The sequence below is a fragment of the Rhinolophus ferrumequinum genome, chromosome 9, assembly GCF_004115265.2.
Source record: "Rhinolophus ferrumequinum isolate MPI-CBG mRhiFer1 chromosome 9, mRhiFer1_v1.p, whole genome shotgun sequence".
Taxonomy (NCBI): Eukaryota; Metazoa; Chordata; class Mammalia; order Chiroptera; family Rhinolophidae; genus Rhinolophus; species Rhinolophus ferrumequinum.
In genome coordinates this window covers 71,205,813-71,226,955 of record NC_046292.1, presented here as the reverse complement: position 1 = coordinate 71,226,955, position 21,143 = coordinate 71,205,813, and the positions used below count along the sequence as shown (strand labels likewise).

The following is a 21,143-nucleotide window of genomic DNA, read 5'->3' as shown; positions in this document are numbered from 1 at the left end:
GCTACTACGGGTTTGAATGTGTGAAATCTATGTATTTCTATGCATAATAAGTGAGAAGTTGGAATTTTACTCCTCTTACTTTTTATTTTAAATGTGGAATTTATCCTTTAATAACTTTAAAAAGAAAAATCCTTAGCTTTTTCCATTTATTCTAGTAGTGATTTGTATTTCCTGTGTCTCCTCCTGTTTCCAAGCAGGAAGTTTAGTCTGACAAAATATTTGCAATATGGTAAGACAGATACAGCCTATTTTTGAAATAAAGACATCTTCAGCCTGCAGTAATTTATTATGTACTTAGTATTTGTGTTTTCATTAGTATTTACAATTATTTGCTCAATCTTACTTATAATGTAAATTAAAAGGACCGTTTATTTAGATTTTTCATGATCTGTATTTTTTAGGTTTTTCATAATCTGTATTTTACCTTATGTTTAAAAATTGGCAAATTATACTTACACAATTATAGACGCCTCCTGTTTTCTTTGTTTTGAAAACTTAATTTTTAAATGGGCAATTCATTTTTTCAGTTCATAATGGAAATGGTATAAAAGAGATTCAATGGTGAAGTGTCTTTTCTACCTCAGACACTTAGCCACCCATTCCTTTCATTAGATAAACAACAACTGTTACTGGTTTTTGTGTATCTTCTAGAGACATATTACTCATGTATAAGCCAATACTGTATGTTCTCTTTTTTACTCTCCTTTTTACATAAACGGTAGCATTCTGCTTCTTCCTCATTGTTCTGAGTTATCTGAACATAAAGGGTTTACTTATTCTCTTACTTGTTTTGTTTTTTCAAAGTTGCATGGTTATGCATTATATTGATGTTATGTAATAATATTTAACCAGTTTACTACTAATAGATGTTCAGATTGTTTGCAGTTTTTTTCTGTTACAAACAATGCTTTAATGAATACCCATGTAAATTCTTAGATGGTAGTTACTGGATCAGAGAGCGTGTGCATTTATATTTTAGATATTGCTGAATGCCCTCTGTAGAGAGAATAGTGCAGAAAAGGCTGATTTCCTCCTGCACCTTTGCCAACAAAACTGGTTACCAAGCTTTGTTATCTAGTCTTTGTGTATCTACTTATGGTAAAAATTTGTGTTTCAGTGTAGATTTGATTTGCATTTATGTGGATTGACCCTTTAACATTTTTTTCTTTGGTCTTTTTTTTTAGCATTGATTTGTAGAAAGTCTGTATAAGTAAAAGTAGCCCTTAATCTTTGATATAAGTTGCAGATTTTCTTTAGTTTGTTTTTTATCTTTTGATTTGCATGTGACATTTTATTTTTGCATTTAAATTTATCAATCTTCTGTATGGTTTTGGGGTTTTAGGAATTAGGAAGGACTTCTCTGCTCTGAGATTATAATAGCATTCTCCAGTGTTTTTTCTTCTAATGTTTTCATGGTGTCATTTATTAAATAAGCCTTAATAAGCCTAAAGTATTTATGTGCTTAGCTAATTTATCGAATAATTCATCTTTTCCCCACTGATTTGTGATGCCATCTTTATGATAAATACTAAATTGCCACATATATTTATATCTATTTCTGGGCCTTATTCTGTCCCATTGATTTGTTCAGTCTTGTGCCAATACCTGGTAAGGGTAGCTGCTCTTTCTATTACTCTTTTTGTTCAGGATTTATTTTTCCATCAGGATTTTGGAATTGGCTTGTCTAGTTTAATATCGTGGTAGGTTGAGGGTGATTTGAATTAAATTTGTAAATTAAATTAAGGACAATTTATATACTTAGCATTTCTATCTGAGACTATAGTATGCATTTTATTTCAGGTTGTCTTTTGTGTTAATGAAAACTTAAAGTTTTCATTTCGTAAATCTTGTAGCTTATTTAACCCCAAGCATTTTTCCCCCTGTGTGAATGGTGAAAATTTTCTTCCATTATATCTTTTAATTCAGTGGCTTACAAACTGTCACACATGATTTATGGCATCAAGTTAGAAGACTATGACCTACATTTTTAAATTATGAAAAAGAATAGGAAAAAAATCAGAATGCAATACTCGTATAAGATTTAAGGATGTTTCAAAAACTTATATAACTGGTAATTATTATGTATGTATGGTATTTTTGGTAATGATGTGTAATATATATTTCTTACTGAAGGTTGTGGTCAAAAAAGTTTGAAAGTTGCTACTCTAAAAGGTATATGTATGAAAGCTATTCATGTGATTTCTTAAAGAGGTACTAAATGTATCTTAGTGCTTATTGTTATGACATAATAGGGAGTCCCAGAGAGACAATTATTTGAACATTGAGCAAAATTTTGATGAGGTTTTTGAAAAATGGCTAATAGATGGGAGAGAGTAGAGACAGACACTGATACTCTGATTAGCAGGTTGTTAAATAGTCCAGAATAGAGGTACAATGTGACCTTTTGAACTAAGGCAATAACAGTACTAGTGGAAAGGAATAAAAAAATTATTTTAGAGGCATTTTGAAAGCTAAGCTAATGAGCTAAGGGATGTAAGGAGAAGAGTAGGTTTGAGCGACAGAGCAGAAGGGAGGATACTCAGTTTAGTCCATGCTGAGATTGCAGTCCTGGTAGGTAAAGACTGGGAAGTGGGAAGAGCAATATATCAAACAGACCATTGGAAATGTGGGTCTGGGGGCTCCGAGGTTAAAGCTAGACAGGTAGTTTACGGATTCATTCCCTTAAAGGTACGAAAGTGAATGAGATTCTGTGGAGATAATGAATAGAGAAGAAAGCCACTACCGTGTTTCCCCCAAAATAAGACCTAGCCATACAAATTAATATAAGACCCACCATTATATTATATCATATGATACTCAGTCTCATATTATATTAAAATAAGACCGGGTCTTATATTACTTTTTGCTCCAAAAGATGCATTAGAGCTAATGGTCCGGCTAGGTCTTATTTTCGGGGAAACATGTATGAGAAATGAAGGCTCAGTGGGAATGACTGTATGAAGTACAAATTGCCTATAGATGAATATAGAACATGAAGATGCTCATGTTTACTGATTACCAACAACTGTACTCTAGAGGCTTTACATTTATTTTCTCAGAAAAAATTGAAGTTAGGTAATATATTTAGAGTAACACAGGAAGTGGTAGAGGTCACAGATTTGAACTCAAGTCTAAAACTCTGAAGCCTTACTTATTTTACTTATTATAACATGTTGCTTCTAAAAGAGCAGAATACTTCAAGATAGAAGGGGGTAGTTAAAATCTGTAGTAATAATAGCCGACATTATTGAGGATGTATTTAACTGTATGCCAGAAACTGTTAAGCTCTTTACGTGGATCATCCCATTAATCTTCACAGCAAATTTTTGAGGTTAATAGTATTTTTGTATCAGCTCTCTTGCAGATAATGAAGCTGTAATAGAGAAGTTTGTCCAAGGTTGCATATGTATTAAGTGGTAGAGATGTTGAGAGTTACAGAATGGTCAAGTAGGATGAAAACTTAGAAGAAAATAGGCCTCCAAGTTTGACTAATAGGAGCTTTTGTTGATGGTGTTATTCAATGGTATTGAGTGAAACTAATAGCTAACATTTATTGAGCATTTTTTATGTAACAGGCTCTGTTCTGAGTTCATTCAATCTTCACAACATTTCTCAAAATACATATTATTCCCATTCTATAAATGAAAAAACTGAAGCAAATAGAGTTGTTACTTAACCTAACAAGAGACAGAGTTAGGATTTAACTTAGGCAGACTGGCTTCAGAACCCATCTAGTATTCAGGGATCAGCAAACTACCAGTGGGATAAATCTGCCTGCTGGCTGTTTTTGTAAATAATTTTATTGGAACACACCCACTCATATTTGTTTGTGTATCTTTGTATCTCATTTGTTTATGTATGGCTCGTTTAGGCCAAGTTGAATAGTTGCAACAGACTGTATGGTTTGAAAAGTCTAAAATATTTACTATCTAGCCCTTCACATAAAACGTTTTCCAACCCCTGATAATCATTAAAATGGATGAAAAGCCAAATCTTGGTGAATTCAGTCATGACCAATTTATAGAGGTTTGATAGTAAAGAAATATTAAATTAGATTGAGTGGTAGCTTTAAGAAGAAATATGGTAAAACGAAAATTTTTTCGAGAACTCAAGTTGGCAGAGTGGATAAATGCTGTACTCGCCTCCTCCCATGACCACATCAAAATTACAATCAAACTACAGAACAGCCATCATTAAGAACTGCCTGAAGTTTAGCTGAACCGAAGTCTCACAACTAAGGACATGTAGAAGAAGCCACAGTGAGACTGGTAGGAGGGGCAGAGACGCGGAACAGGCTGGTCCCACACCTGCATGTGACCGTTGAAAGTCGAGGCATATCTCAGTTGCGAAGGTTCCCCCTGGAGCAGTGAAATATCACAGCCTTGCACCAGGCTCCCTAGCCCAGGGTTCCAGTGCCAAGGAGAGAAGCACCAATAATTTTTGGCTGTGAAAACCAGCGGAGACTGTTGAGTGAGAGAGATGGAAGGGGGCTGCAGTCCCAGGTGTTCCTCTGAAAGGGCCTGTGCATGAACTTACTTGCCCTACCGGCTCACTCACTCTGAGCTCCCACATGGGCACAGGCTCGAGGGGCAACAGGGACAGGCAGGGAAGAACTGAGTTGTCTGGCTTCAGGGCCAGGCTGGAGGGGTGGCTTTCTTCCAAATAGAAGTGTTAGTAGAATCCATTGTTTCTTTGTTGAGTCCTCCTCCATCCTGGTGTGCAGATGCAGGCAGCCACCTTATCTGAGTCTCCATCAAACTGGCTGACACTGTTTGTTCATCCCACCCTGGTGATTTCGAGTCCCTGCCCACCCAACTTTTGCACGCACCCAAGCCACTTACAGTGGCTTTCCATACAAACGGCCTCTCTTGGCTCATGCTGTGGACTTTCCTAAAATCTCTCAAAGGTTCAGAAACCCCAAACAAACAACATCTGGCTTCAGCTTGCCCCGTACCCCTTGCTGAGCAACCCTAAGCCCAGCACTAGAGGCAGCCAGCCTTAGTTCATGGTCTGGCCTCTCAAGGCACCTCCAAGTTCAGCGCGGAAGGCGGCCACCTGTGTATTACTTTGTGGTTCATGACAGATGGCCTTGGGTAGGGCACAGGCTGAAGCTGAATTTGACTTGTGGTGGGGCCCTTACCAAGAGGCCATGGGGCTAACACACCCAGTGACCAGCTTCGGACTGAAATAGAACATCACAGGGCTGCGTCTGAGGACAACACACCCAGAGAGTGGACTGGGCAGGCACCAGAGCCCTGCTAAAGCGAATCCTGCTCCATAGGGTCAGCCCCTGCACAACAGCTCCTCCACTGTAGTCATGGAGAGTTCTCACAGCCAGTCAGCCCACAGTCCCTCTTATGGATGTGAAAACAGCAACCAAGGCTCAACTACAACAGGAAGGCACACACAGCCCACACAAGGGACACTCAGGTGACCAGGCAGACTGCACCACTGGCCCCTGTAGAACACCTACTACGTAAGGACACTCTGCTAAGATTGGGAGACATAGCAGCCCTATCTAACACATGGAAGCAAACACAGGGAAGGAGCCAAAATGGGGAGACAAATATGTCCCAAATGAAAGAACAGAACAAAGCTCCAGAAAATGAACTAGACAAAATGGGGCAAAGAAACCACCAGAGACAAAGTTCAAAACAATGGTTATAAGGATAGTCAAGGAACTTAGTGAGAAGTCCAACAAAGAGATAACAAGCATAAAAAAGGACGTAGAAACCATAAAAAAAGACCAGTGAAGGATACAATACAATAACTGAAATGAAGAACGCACTAGAAGAAATTACCAGCAGACTAGATGAAGCAGAGGATCGAATCAACAAGGTATTAGAAAACACCCAAACTGAACAGCAAAAAGAAAAAAGAATCCAAAAAAAAAAAAAGTAAGGATAGTTTAAGAGACCTCTAGGACAACATGAAGTATAACAACATTCACATCATAGGGGTACCAGAAGGAGAAGAAAAAGCAAGGGATTGAGAACATATTTCAAGAAATTATGACAGAAAACTTCCCTAAGCTGATGAAGGAAATAGACATACAAGTCCAGGAAGTGCAAAGAGTCCCAAACAAGATGAACCCAAAGAGGCCCACACCAAGACATATTATAATTAAAATGCCAAAGATTAAAGACAAAGAGAATCTTAAAAGCAGCAAGAGAGAAACAGTCACCTAGAAGGGACCTCTCATAAGACTGTCAGCTGATTTCTCAACAGAAACTTTGCAGGCCAGAAGGGATTGGCAGGAAATGTTCAAAGTGGTGAAAACCAAGGACCTACAACCAAGATTACTCTAACCAGCAAAGCTATCATTGAGAATCAAAGGACAGATAAAGAGCTTCCCAGACAAGAAAAAGCTACAGGGGTTAATCATCACCAAACCAGTATTATAAGGACTCTCAAAGGGACTTTTTTAAGATGAAAAAAAAAAAGATCAAAACTATAAATAATAAAATGGCAATAGCTACATATCTCTCAATAATCACTTTAAACGTAAATGGATTAAATGCTCCAATCAAAAGGTATAAGGTGGCTGAACTGATAAGAAAACAAGACCCTTACATATGCTGTTTGCAAAAGACTCACTTCAGATCAAAAGACACACAGACTGAAAGGGGAAAAAGACATTTCATGAAAATCGAAATGAAATGAAAGAAAAAAAAACTGTGGTAGCAAAATTTATACTGACAAAATAGACATTAAAACAAAGGCTATAACAAGAGACAGAGAAGGACCCAGTAATGCCACTTCTGGGTAATTACCTGAAGAAACCCAAAATGCTACTTTGATGGGACCTGTGCATTTGTATGTTCATTGCAGCATTGTTTGCAATAGCCAACATGTAAAGGCAGCCTAGTGGTACACACACACACACACACACACACACACACACACAGAGGAATATTGCGAGGCCTCAAAAGGGAATGAGATCTTGACATCTGCAGTGGCATGGATGAACCTGGAGGGTGTGTCCTGAGTGTGAAGTATGTCAGGCAGAGATGGATGCAATGTGATTTCACTTATAATTGGAATCTAAAGAACAAAAGAGACAGACAAAACAGAAACAACCTTATAGATACAAGACTATTTTGATGGTTGCTAGATAGGAGGGGCTGATTGGGGGAGCAGGTAAAAAAGGGATTCAGGGAAGGAGCAGGGAAGGGATTCAGAAGTACAAATTGGTTGTCAGAAAGTAGTCATGGGGATGTAGGGTATAGCATAAGGAATATGGTCAATAATATTGTCATAACTATGTATGGTGTCAGATGAGTACTAGATTTATCGGGGTGATAGATAGGAGGGGGTTGGGGAGCAGGGCGGAAAAGGTGAAGCCATTAAGAAGTACAGATTGGTAGTTAACAAAATAGTCATGGGGATGTAAAGGCAAAGGTAGAGAATATAGTCAATAATATGGTAATAACTATGTATAGTGCCAGGTGGGTACTAGACTAGTCATGGAGATCATTCTTAAATTATATAAATATCAGTTATGCTGCACACCTGAAATTAATATAATACTGAGTGTCAACTGTAATTGAAACATTTTAAAAGGGAGGAAAAGGTGCAAGGGAATAAGAGGTTCAAATTTTCAAGTATAAAACAAGTCATGGGGATGTAATGTACAGCATAGGGAATATAGTCAACAATAGTGTAATAACGTGGTGCGGTGACATGGGCATGTAAATAGTGAATAACTGTGGTGTACACCTGAAACTAATATCATATTGTCTGTAAGTTACATTTTAATAAAAATCTTTAACAAAATTTCCAATTGGGAAAGATTTGAGTATGTTAATAGCTTAAGAAAAGAAAAAGTCAATTGAATGGGAGATAGTGAAGCCATGAGGGAGGGGTAATGGTGGTGAAGGGTTGTGGAGAATGCAGGAGACAGTGGGAAGATTTGTTATTGGAAAGGAGCCAGATTTTTCTTCGGAGCAGTGAGCAGGAGGAAAAACAGAAAGGATGTTAGAAATATAGGGCTGTTTCGAAATGGAGGCAGTAACAGGAATTTTCATTAGATGGCTGTAACTTCATTCAAGTAGGAATGGAGGTAAGGGAGGAAGATGGTTCGAATAATTGTCTTCTCACCGCTCACAATTATTTTTTCAATCTCCCAGTCATGTTTTGTTCTACGAAAAAATATATTCATAGGAAAGAAAGAAGAATAATAGAATTTTGAATAGTGTTATAAAATATATATATTTTTAAGTCTAACAGGTTAAAGTTTGGAAATAGGAGTAGGCTTTACATTTTTGCTGGTATTACATTATAAATTACTATTTAGAGTCTACTTTCCAATGAGATTTTAAAAACAGCTTTATTGAGGGGTAATTGACATACAATAAACTGTACGTATTTAAAAGGTACAATTTCACATATTTAAAGGGTACAGTTTGATCAATTTTGATATTCATATTCTTATGAAACCATCAAAATCCAGATAACGCATGTCCCTTTGTGATGTCTCCCCTTCTGTGCCTCCCTGCACCACTTTCATCAATTTTGATAAGTTGTGTTTTCATTTTCAAAATACTTTCTAATTGTCCTTTTCTTCTTTGACCCATGTGTTATTTAGAACTCTGTTTTTTTAATTTTTCCTCTATTGGGGGATTTTCCAGAGACCTTTTTGTTATTTCTAATTTAATTACATTTAGTTACAGAACATACTGTGCATGATTTGAATCCTTTTAAACCCATTGACATGTGTTTTATGGCTAATAATGTGGTAAATATTCACTGTGCACTTGAAAAGAACATGTATTTTGCTGTTATTGGGTGGAGTATTCTGTAATTATCCATTTGGTCAAGATGGCTGGTAGTATTAAAATCTTCCATATCCTTACTGATTTTCTGTCTCTGTGTTAGTTATTGAGAAGGGTTATTGAAATCTCTGGCTGTAACAGAATTTGTTTATTTCATTGCAGTTATGTTAGGTTTTTCTTCATGCAGTTTGAAGTTTTTATTGGGTGCATAATGTATAGGATTGTTATATCCTCCTGATAGATTGACTCCATCATTACAAAATCATCTTCTTTATCCCAGGTAGTTTCGTTTGCTCGGAAATCTACTTTGTGTGATATTAGGCAGTAGGCTGGGGCAGTTGTGGGGTTTACCATGTTTGTTTCTTGTCTGTCAGGATTCTTGTCCTTTTTTGCCTCATAGCCAGTGTCTTGAAAACTGTTGTTTCGTATATTTTGTACGGGTTTCTTTTAGTATTTCACGCAGAAGTATAAGCCTGTTTTTTCATCTTGGCCAGAGCAGAAGTCCAAAAATATTTTTAAAATTAGTTATGGTGCTTCTTAAGTTTTTCTTTTTGTTTGCATCAGGGATACTTAACATCTGAAGAAAAGGTATAGACCTTAGCGCCTCATTTCTACAAGGGTTTATACACATGAAGTGTTGGTTGTAATTTCACGAGGTTTACCAGCTTGAGGTTTAATTCATCCCTGCTTAGGAATCTTTGCTTTCCAACAAGCATTTTCAACCTTATTTGCACATTAGAATCACCTGGGAGAGCTTTTTAACAAATATCTAGACCTGTGAAATCTGAATCTTTGGTGGTAGGATCCAGACTTTGTTTTCAAATCTTTCTAGGTAATTCTAATGTGCAGCCAAGCTTAAGAACAACTCTGTTTTAAGGCAAAGGATGGCATGCTTTCTACTTGGTTTCTCTACCTTCCCTTTGTTGGCCAGGATCCTAGGGAGGGGGAAATACAGGGAGCCAGTGGCTCCTTAAACTCAACCTGAGTAGAATTGGGTTACTTTTTAAAAATTGCCTTTAAAATACTACCTTCAGAATTTGTCTTGGTAAATTGTATCTGATTTTTAACGAAGGTGCATACAGAGAAGTTACAGTAAGAAACCTTTTTCAATTATGTTTCACAATTTGTTTTAACAAAATGCAAAATGTTAGAATATCTTTACGCTAAATAAAAGACAGCTACCTAATTAACATGGACCTCAGAGCCCAAGAGCCTATAAGAAATAAGGCTATAAATAAATAGGAATTTAAATTTTCTAAAGCATTGGGTGATTTATATGTGATATGCTTTGTATATAGGTTTTATGCTATGTCAAATGTATATATGACTTCAATTACTGGTAATTCATAATGAAAAATATACTTCACTTTGACTTAAGTGAGCCACAATGTGTTTAGCTGTTTAAAATAAAATGCCATAAAACAATAAGCAAGAGAAAATAGAACAGAGCACTCTTAATGAGAGAGGTCTGGTGGAACATGGACTCTGGGACTCCAAGACTTGATTGATTGATTTCACATTGAGTCATTTCTTCTATGTGTCTCATTATGTAATGCATGTAGTAGTCAGTTTGGAATGCCAGCTACTTTTATGCAAGCTGATTTCTTCAATGAAAAACTTGAACATCATATCCATTTTGTGTATTAAGCTGTTTAGTTTCTGAATCTTCTATTGCTTCTTTAAGTAACAGTGGATTTTTAAGAGATTAAATGACTTGATACAAATCTAGTTTAAAATATTTTCTTCCTCACTTATTGTAACCAATCTTTCCCTATAGCTGTGAACTTCACAGAAGTTAATGAAGAAAACAAAAACGATCTCTTCAGAGAAGTGTTTTCTTCCATTGAAACGTTGGCCTTTACCTTTGGGAATATGTAAGTAGAGGACAGTCATTTAAGGAAATTTGGGCCTCGGTTTCTCAGTGAGCATATGTCACACAATTCAGTAAATAACAAGTAAATTATTAACCAATATAAAATATTGTCACAACTTTGGAAAAGCTACATTCTGTGCTGTTTTTCTACTGAAGGTGTCTTTATAGCTGTTCAGAAGCAACATTCATTTACAAATGACTACGTGATTTGGTTTATGTGAATAGATTCCTAGGAGTTTATTTCTGAGGGTCTTACAGAAAAAGCATTTATTTTAGATGACATGTTGAATGTAAAGCCTATGACAGAGCAATGTAATGACTTGTCTTTTTATTTCTGGGTTTTTTTTAACCTCCGTGGATAGCCTGACAAATTTCCTTATGGGAGATGTGGGCAATGATTCATTATTGCGACTGCCAGTTTCTCGGGAAAGTAAGGTAGGCCAAGTGTGAAAGCAAAACTTTAATATTTTTAACTTAATATTTCAGTAATTTCCTAATCTTAATCTCCACATTACTCTTTGATAGTTTTGAGTTTAGCAAGAAAAACTGATCAGTTCATTTCAAATACTATCATTTATGGTCAGTTTCTGGAGGAACAATTTCATTGTACTTTTTAAGTGAAACTATCACTTAAAAGAGCATATCCATTAATTTTATAGTATCTTGTATAATAAATCTATATGTTATGTGGTCTAAAATTTTAGTAAGCAGTTCTTAACCATTTTTCCCTCCTGACATTGTCATGGATCTTAAAGACTGGTGGAAACCTAGAAAAATAATGCAAGAAGTAAATAATGCATCTTTTCACACATCCCACAGTTTGTTTGTTACAATGGAACATTATTAATAGGCCTGTAGGTCTTAATTCTCCTAAGAGCATCCCTTTAAGTATTCAGAGGATTGGGGTTTTGATTCCCAAATGGAAGCAAAATTGCTATGAAATAATAATAGAACACGAGGAATATATGTAAAATATTGCTTTACAGATTTATAGTACTAGTAATATTTTCATTTAATTAAATTTTTTTCACCAAATGCAAGATACATAAACAAACCACATTAGGGACATAATGTTGATCATTTACTTTTAAGGATGGTTAAATCCAAAAATGATTTCAACAAATATTTGGAATTGTGCCTAGTACTTGTATTTATATCAGAAAAATATAAAAACTTGAAGTCTTTCTTAAAATGTTACAAAATGTGAATGACTACTTAAGGCATTAGTTATGTGTACTACATTACTGAGAAAAAAATTTGACTATTTCTAATGTCATGCATTGATGACTCATTGAGAATAGTTTATAAACCTTATCAGAATGATGAATAATTTTAAGATCTTTACATATTTTGCTTTCATTCAGGATTTTCCCTTAGTGATATCTTTTCAAACTTGCTGCTAATTCAGAAGATGTAATAAAAACTGTATTTATGTGACAAGGCTCTGAACAATTTAAATTTTAGGTGTGAATCATATTTCCTGTTCCTGTACATCTATTGTGCACACTTATTATACTCATTCTTAATAGGAAAATATTTTTTCCTTTCTTTTTCTTTTTGCACCTAGTTTTCCTGTTTGCGATTTTTAATTTACCCTAGAGATTGAAATAAAGTCCACAATATAATACTGCTAATAAAATAAAATTACCTCGTTTGATGAAGAGTTTTGAAAAATATCTTTAAAAATAGTAGTTGCCATTTATGTAATAGTGCTTATTATGTACTGTGTACTGTGTGAAGCCTACATCATCTCAATTCTTAAAATGGCTTTATGAAAATAGTCTAATTATCCCCATTTTACAGATGGGCAAACCAGAGCTAAGTGAGCTGAAATATGTAGCCCAATGTCAGCTAATAAGTGATAGATCTGGACTTCAAACCCAGGCCTCTTTGATTTCTTTTGCATTGAATCCCTTCATTCTCTGTATTGTCCAATTAAATAGATCAAATGTGTTTGAGATCTCACAATTTTGACAGATAATGTTTTCCTGCATTGTCTAATAAAGTAGCCTCTTGCCACATGTAATTCTTTAAATTTAAATTAATTAAAATAAATAAAATTAAAAGTTCACTTTTCATTTACATTAGATACTTTTCAAATGCTCAAACAACTACATGTAGCTAAGAGCTACCTTAGTAGACGGTACAGCTATAGAATATTTACATCATCATAGAAAGTTCTGTGCTAAGCTCTCTGATAGGCTTTCGGAGAAAATGCTTATCATATAATAAAATGGGAAGAGATGGCTGGAAGAGACAGGTCTTTGTCTTCTATTTAGATTGCTTCTGTAACTTCCTGGCTAATATTTTCGAGATGGCAGAATTTAAAGTTTTGAATAGATTCATTAATGTTAACTAATGCTGTTAGTAAATAATGAGGTTATTTATTCTTGGACCTTGAGAACTGCTGTTGTAAAAAGCTATATCATTCTTATAAAATGTTCTGGCATTTAAACAGAGTTCTCAAATCCTTTGAGTTCTAAATACTTGAAATTCTTTAGCAGGAATTATGTCAGAATAACAAGTTAGAGTGAAAAAATTCTGAAGCAAAGATCTGTTACCTTCTGCTCTAATCTTAAATTTGTTTTCTTCTATGTTGTAAGTCTTTTGAAAATGTTTCTGTGGAATCAGTGGACTCATCCAATGAAAAAGGTAATGCTTAAGGTACTTTAAACTTCTGTCAACTTTTTGCAGTTATTTTTGATAAATGTTTTGCATCTCTTCTTGCTTAGTAAACTAATGTATTCATTTTAGCATAAACTGAGATGTAAAGTTTTACATATAAAACTTAAGGAAAACAAACACTTGCTAGAATAATGTGGTGATAGAGACTGATCAAGAATTGTGTATGGCTTGTTTCTTGATAAATAATAGTAGAAATGCACATTAAGATCATAAATATAATTTGAAACCATTTTAAGTTTAAACTATGACCCTTTAATTTCTAAACTTGTTGCTTGTATTTTTTTTTTAACCAGTTTTCATTGAGCATCGTAGGATTTGAATGCTTTTTTGCTTAGAGTTACGTGATCGTATTTAATATATAGTTACCTTAATATTTTTATTTTCAGGAAATTTTTCTCCTGTAGAACTAGACAGCATGCTGTTAAAGAACACTGACTGTATAGAATTGGCTTTGTCGTATGCTAAAACATGGTCAAAATATACCAAGAACATAGTGTCATGGGTTGAAAAAAAGCTTAACTTAGGTAAGTGGCCCTTTGGGGCATCTGATTAACTTTGGAGTGTAAGAACTAAGTTGTTTGCAATTCATTTTGTACAGACTCTGAGTAATATAATTACAAATTAGTAGCTGTTTCATTGTAGTAAATAAAATTATTGTCCATTTTCCCTTTTTGAAATAGAAAAGACTCTTTTTACAATAAATGTACTTTTTGGCCATTACTATAGGGCAACCAACAAATATAGTAGTGTACTGTCTTTGCCTTTAAGGAAGTCATGCTCCAGTGGGTAAAAAGAAATGCAATCAGATAATATAGTAAAAGGAGATAAAAGCAACAATAGGTATATGAGCTAATATTTTTCCAGGGTTTATGTTTGACAGAATGCTTTCACATCTATTATCTCATTTAATCCATACCAAAACCCTAGGAAGTAGACAAGACAAGAATTATTATCCCCATTTTACAGCTGAGGCAAACAAAATGCTTGACATTAGATCATAGGTTTGTCTAAGATCGTAGCAATAACTGGAAGAATATAGAATTTACCCACAGCCTGTCTCTTTCTACTCCATTATTTGTTATTAATAGGGAATGCCCATGAGGATCACCTGAATAGCCTTATAAAGGGATAGGACACAAACCTAGGTCCCATCCCCCAGAGGTGAGGTCTAAGCAAATATTTTGGAAGTTTCCCACTTGATTTTGGCAAACACTTTTGATGAAGAATCACAGCATCATATCGTGATATGGACTAGTATTTGTGATCACGTTTTACTTTGGGAATTACAAGTAATTTTAGAGTATGGAAGGGGAAAAATAAGTTAATTTTATCTTCTGATGCCTTCTTTCACATTTTCAGAATTGGAGTCCACTAGAAATATTGTCAAATTGGCAGAGGCCACTAGAACTAGCATTGAACTAGAGGTAAGTTGTTCAGTGAACTACTAGGGTTCTATACCAAGGGATTATTCAGATGAGCTCCCGATTGTGCCTTGCAAAATCAGAACGTTTCAATTACTGTAGGAAAGACTTAAATGCTAAGCTTTTTATTAACAAAATAAAATTCTTTTAAATTTGCCTGGATACCCATTATGAAAAAAACTAGGAAATTCACAATTTTATATGAATGTTGCTTGTCTTGTTAGCTACTAATTTTGCTAACTAGTTTATAATTAATTGTAATGAATTTTCTTCAGTATTTTTCCAGTCATATTTATGACTAGTCATTTTCAAAAAAATCTAAACTTAAAATTTCTCTTTTTAAAGAAGAGTAGTGGAGGGGTCTAGAACTCTAGTGCCATTTCTATTGGAAAATTTACTTTTCAATTTTAAATTCCAGGAATTTATGCCACTGCAGTCTCTGTTTACCAATGCTCTTCTTAATGATATAGAGAGCAGTCATCTTTTACAACAAACAATTACAGCTCTGCAAGCCAACAAATTTGTACAGGTAAAAATTTATATGCACAGTACACATTTTTTTGACAACAGCATACCTTTAGAAAACAGCTTTTTTTCCCCTTGCTTTTTTTAAAGTAACCCCCCTCCTTTTTTTTAAAACAGCCTCTACTTGGGAGGAAAAATGAAATGGAGAAACAAAGGAAAGAAATAAAAGAACTTTGGAAACAGGAACAAAATAAAATGGTTAGTATTATAATGGAGTTTTATCTACCTATCTAGGAACATCTAAAATCATCTGCAGTGGATATTAGCATCTACCCTGGGAAGATGCATATCTTACTCTATAGTTCTTCTAAAATGCTCTGTTAACCATCTTGCTGAATATGTTAAAGAAACGTGTATATTAGGGTTTCTTTCTTATTCTATATTTAATAATACTCTTTTTCTGTGTAGCTCGAAACAGAGACTGCTCTGAAAAAGGCAAAATTGTCATGCACACAACGTCAAGAAGAGTATGAAAAAGCAAAATCTTCCATGATTCGTGCAGAAGAGGAGCATCTGAGCTCAAGTGGTGGATTAGTAAAAAATGTCAACAAGCAGCTAGAAAAAAAGCGAAGGCTGGAAGAGGAGGCTCTTCAAAAAGTAATGATCCTATTTTATTTGCAAGTTGAATTAGCAATGGTCTGCTAAAGCTTTGGTTCTCAAACTTTACTATGCGTCAGGATCAGCTGGAAGGCTTGTTGAAACAGATTGCTGGGCCTCAGCCCCAGACTTTCTGATCAGCCCCAGACAACTTGCATTTCTAACAAGTTCCCAGGTGATGCTGCTGCTGGGGGTGGTGGGGACCCACACTTTGAGAACCGCTATGCCAAGAGACTTTTGTCTGTCTTTCAAATTTTGGGGTTCTTTTGTGAAAGAAGTATCTTAGAGAAGCCAGCAGTTTAGTATTTTTGACTTGATTATTTAGAAAATTCACCTGTTAGGCAACTATGTGTATATGTGTACTAATTCCAGTACCAGATAGCAAGGCTAGGCTGAAGCTTTGTATTATTTATGAAATTTAATTTGATAAACGAATTAAGAATATTATATAGAAAATGGTAAATGTACATAGCAAATGCTGTTAAATAGAAGTGAACATTTATGTAATAGGCAATACGCTAATTGTAAGTCGTACTTGACTGTCCATTATAATCAGGTGCACTTGAGTCACTGGCCAAAACAGATTATTTGTTATCTTTAGAAATATTGTATTTAAGATATAGAATATTTCAGAATTTTTGTGCGTAAAGGCTTTTTAATTATTTAAATTCAGCTTTACTGCAATAAGTATTTGTTTTAAAATATAGATTCTAGTGATCAGTGTTATTTTTGTGTGTGTGATATTCTTGAAGGTAGAAGAAGCAAATGAACTCTACAAAGTTTGTGTGACAAATGTTGAAGAAAGACGAAATGATCTAGAAAATACAAAAAGAGAAATTTTAACACAACTCCGGAAACTTGTTTTCCAGTGTGATCTTACCCTTAAAGCTGTAAGTAATTTCTTTAGTACTTTGAAAGCAAGAGGGAAAAAAAAGTCTACATATCTGCAGAAGGGAGAGGGATGCTTGATGAGTCATGATTATTATGAGATTTATTTCTAAGATTAATGGAACATTTAGAGTTTGAAAATTGACTTTCAGTTTTTATAGAAGATTTCTTTGTTTAAAATTGAAATCTGAGACTTTGAAATTGCCTCTAAGACACTGTCTTGCTTGGGTTGCTTGTCAGAATGGATTTGACCCCTGAAACTTCTATCAGCACTATGAGATCTACTCTTCAAAATTTCAGTAAACTAGATATTAAAATTGAACTCAGTGATTTATTTGAAGACAAAATTATCCTGCCCTCATGTGTTTTCATTTGCCTCTTTACAACAGTTTTTGTGAAAAATTTACCAAAAATAACCCTCTTTTTTGGTGTACACTTCATGAATTTTAACACATGTATAAATTTGTATAACCACCACCACTACCACAATCCGGATTCAGAACAATTCCATTACTCAAAAAAAATGTCCTCATGCTGCCGCTTTGTAGTCAGACTCTGCACTCACCTCTAACAAATACTGGTATGTTTTCCATCTTTATAGTTTGGTCTTTTCCAGAATGTCATATAAATGAAATCACATAGTATGTAAGTTTTGGAGACTGGCTTCTTTTACTTAGGCATAATACCTTTGAGATGCTTCAATGTTATGCATGAATCAATAGTTTATTCCTTTTTATTGCTGAATAGTTTTCCATTATAGGAATGTACCATGGTGTTTATCCATTCACCAGATGGACATTTGCCTTGTTTCCAGTTTTGAGTGATTGAATATTTGTTGACAGGTTTTTGTGTGAACATAAGTTTTCATATTTCTAGGGTAAATACCTACGCGTGAAATTACTGGGTAGTATGGTAAATGCCTGTTTAACTTTACAAGAAATTGCCAAACTGTTTTCCGCAGTGGCCATAACACTTTTCATTCTAAGCAGCAATGTATGAGAGCTCCAGTTGTTCTGCTACCTGGATAACTCTTGTCAGTTGTTGTTGTTTTAGCTAGAACAGCTTGTTAGAACATTAAGTGGGTAGTGGTAGGAGTTTGAATTTGTGTTTCTGAAATGACTAACGATAGTGAGCATCTTCTCAAGGGCTTATGTGAAGTCCGTATTTTGCCACTTTTTAAAGATTGAGTTGTTTGTTTTCTTATTGTTGAGCTTGCATATATTGTCTTCCTTTCTGAAGCTTCTCTTTATTCTTCTGGCAGTGTCTTTTTTGGAGCAAAAAATTTTAATTTTGATGGAGTCTAACTTGTCAATTTCTTCTTTTTATGGGTCATGCTTTGGTATTGTATCTGTGAGTGCTTCACCTAATCCAAGGTCATAAAAACTTGTGTGCTTTCCACTAAAAATTTTATAGTTTGACATTGATATGTGATCCATTGGAGTTCATTTTTGTATAAGGTGTGAAGTACAGGTTGAGGTTTGTTTTTTGCATTTGGTTGTCGTATTAAAATTATACCCACCAGATTTTAATTTATGGAGATGATTGAACACTGACCTGGAGAGGTCAATGTTATTGAAAGATGAATTACTTACTTATATTTTCCGAGAGACAGGGACACGCTATGCCACACAGGGCCACAGGAGAAATACCAGTTTGGTCAAACAGAGTAGGAGTGAGGGGAAGCGAAGTACAGAGCCTTCACTGGGGTTTCTGAGGAAAAGGCAAGATAGGGAAGGATAAGCCATATAGGATTGGTTATTTTGAATAGTTCCAGTGGGCTTTAGGGTATAGGAGTGTCTCTAGTTGCTTGGTACCTGGCCCTGGGATGACATACGGGAGGAGAAAATACTGGCTTGGTGTGTTGGAGTTGGCATGTGAAAGACATGCTATGCTCCCAAGCTAAGAATTGGCTGGCTCTGAGAGGAGCACTTTCTCCCCAGCCAGCAAGCTTTTTAAAATGTCAACACATCATAAAATACAGAAAATAAAAAACATGGTTAATACAGTTGTCCACTTGTTCCAATACCATTTGTTGAAAATATTGTGTCTTTGCTGAATTGCCTTTACATCTTTGTCAAAAATCAACTGACCACATTTTTGTAGATCTCATTTCTAGTCTCTATTTTGTTCCATGGGTATATGTGTGTCTGTCCTTTTGCCAAAGCCCTACTGTGTTATTACTGCTTTATAGCAAGTCTTAAACTCAGAGGTAGTGTGAGTCTTCCAACTTTATTAGTTTTCAGAATTGTTTTTTGAGTATTTGAGATCCTTTGACTTTCTATAAAAATGTTAGAATCACCTTGTCTATATCTACAAAAAAATCTTGCTAACATTTTGATTGGGGTTATATTAAATCTTAGATCACATTGGGGAGAATTGACTATATACGTAGCATCTTAACTATATATAGAATTGTCTGGTTCGTGAACATAGTGTGTGTCCCTACTTATTTAGGTATTTGATTTTTTTATCAGCATTTTGTAGTTAAACCTATGTATATTTGTGTTTATTTGGGGGGCTATTGTGAATGTGATTGATTGATTAATAGATAGAGCTAGAGATATATACATACGTATAATTAAAATAAAATAATACCAGATATATATATATATGTATATATATATATACACACACACATAGGCAATTTATGTGTGTGTATGTATCTATAGACGCATACACATACATTTACTTAATTTCAAAATCTAATTGTTCGTTGTAAGTATTTAGAAATACAGTTAATTTTTGTATGTTGATCTTATATCTTACAACCTTGCTAAACTCACATATTAGTTGTAGGAGCTATTTTATAGAATCAGTTGGGGTTTTCTGCATAGAAAATCATGTTACTGCAAATAGGAACAGTTTTATTTCTTCCTGTCCAATTTATATTCCTTTTATTTTTCTGATTGCACTGGCTAGAACTTCCAGTTTATTGTTGCATAGGAGTGGTGAGAAAAGACATCCTTGCCTTACTTATTCTTGATCTGAGGGAGAAAGCACTTAGTCTTTCACCATTAAATATGAGCATAGCTGTAGGTTTTCGTCCTTTATCAGATTCAGGAATTTCTCCTTTTTCTGGTTTGCTGAGAGTTTTATCATAAAGTTGTTGGATTTTTGTCAAATGCTTTTTTGTATCATTTGATTGATGTGAGGATGTAGTGTTTCTTCTTTAGTGTGTTATGATGGATTACATTGATATTTGAGTATTGATTTAGACTTGCTTGTGATGCATTGCTCCTTTTATATATTGATATCAGGGTAATTCTGGCCTGATAAATTGAATTGGGAAGTGTTCCTTCTTATTCTGTTTTCTGAAAGAGATTGTTTGGAATTGATGTTACTTCTTTACATGTTTGCTGGAATTCCCTGGTGAAAGCATTTGGACTTAGTGTTCATTTTCAGAAGATTTTTCACTATGTATTCAATTTCTTTGATATTGGACTAATGAGTTACTTATTTCTTTTGGGGGTGAATTTTTGGTAGTTTGTGGCTTTCATGGAATTGGTCCCATTCATCTAAGTTGTTGAGTTTATGTGCACAGAGTTGTTCATAGTATTCTCTTATCCTTTTAATGTCTTAGTGGGCTGTGGGGATATTTTCTCTCTTTTATTCGTGATATTGGTAATTTTTGCTTTCTCTTTCTTTTCCTCTGTCACTGGTTAACCTGGCTAGAAGTTTATGAATTTCATTGATATTTTCAAAGAAACGGCTTTTAATTTCATTGATGTTTCTCTTTTTTTAAAAAAAAAACACAAATATTTATTTCTGCTTGCGTTGGGTTTATTTTGCTTTTGTTTTTAATTAAACTTGGAAGCTTCGATTGTTCATCAAGACCTCCCTGCTTTTTTAATACAAATATTTAATGATTTAAATTTCCCTCTAAGCACTGCTTATCTGCATCTCACAAATTTTGAATTATGTATTTCCATTTTTGTACAGTTCAAAATATTTTCTAATTTCCCTTGAGACTTTATCTTTGACCTGTGGGTAATGTAGAAGTTTGTTGTTTAATTTTCAAGTATTTGAGGATTTTCTGGACATCTTCCTGATACTGAGTTGTAGTTTAATTGTTGTGGTAAGAAAAATATTCTTTATGGTTTCAATTCTCTTAAATTTGTTAGGTTTGTTTTATGACCCAGGATATGGTCTGTCTTGTTGAATGTTCCATGTATGCGCTTGAAGAGAATGTGTATTTTGCTGTTGTTGACTGGAGTGTTCTGTAAATGTCAATTAGTTCCTGTCAGTTTATGGAGTTGTTTATTTCTTCTATGTCCTTGATGACTTAGTTTTTACTTGTTTCAATTACTGAGAAGGGAATTTTGAAGTCTCCAACATATAGTATATTTTTAGATCTATCAGTTTTTGCTTTAAGTGTTTTGA

The 21,143-nt window shown here is 34.6% G+C and overlaps 1 protein-coding gene across 7 annotated transcripts in view; it reads left to right on the top strand.

The window, feature by feature from the left end:
- Positions 1-21,143, top strand: part of ARHGAP29 (Rho GTPase activating protein 29) — a 72,469-nt gene that overhangs the window by 30,712 nt on the left and 20,614 nt on the right. For all 7 annotated transcript variants that reach the window (XM_033114745.1, XM_033114746.1, XM_033114749.1 and 4 more), the window contains 9 exons: positions 10,552-10,648; positions 11,010-11,082; positions 13,251-13,299; positions 13,719-13,856; positions 14,692-14,756; positions 15,172-15,282; positions 15,396-15,476; positions 15,687-15,875; positions 16,628-16,765. In XM_033114745.1, the coding sequence (XP_032970636.1) occupies positions 10,552-10,648; positions 11,010-11,082; positions 13,251-13,299; positions 13,719-13,856; positions 14,692-14,756; positions 15,172-15,282; positions 15,396-15,476; positions 15,687-15,875; positions 16,628-16,765 (941 nt within the window). The remainder of the gene's footprint in view (positions 1-10,551; positions 10,649-11,009; positions 11,083-13,250; positions 13,300-13,718; positions 13,857-14,691; positions 14,757-15,171; positions 15,283-15,395; positions 15,477-15,686; positions 15,876-16,627; positions 16,766-21,143) is intronic.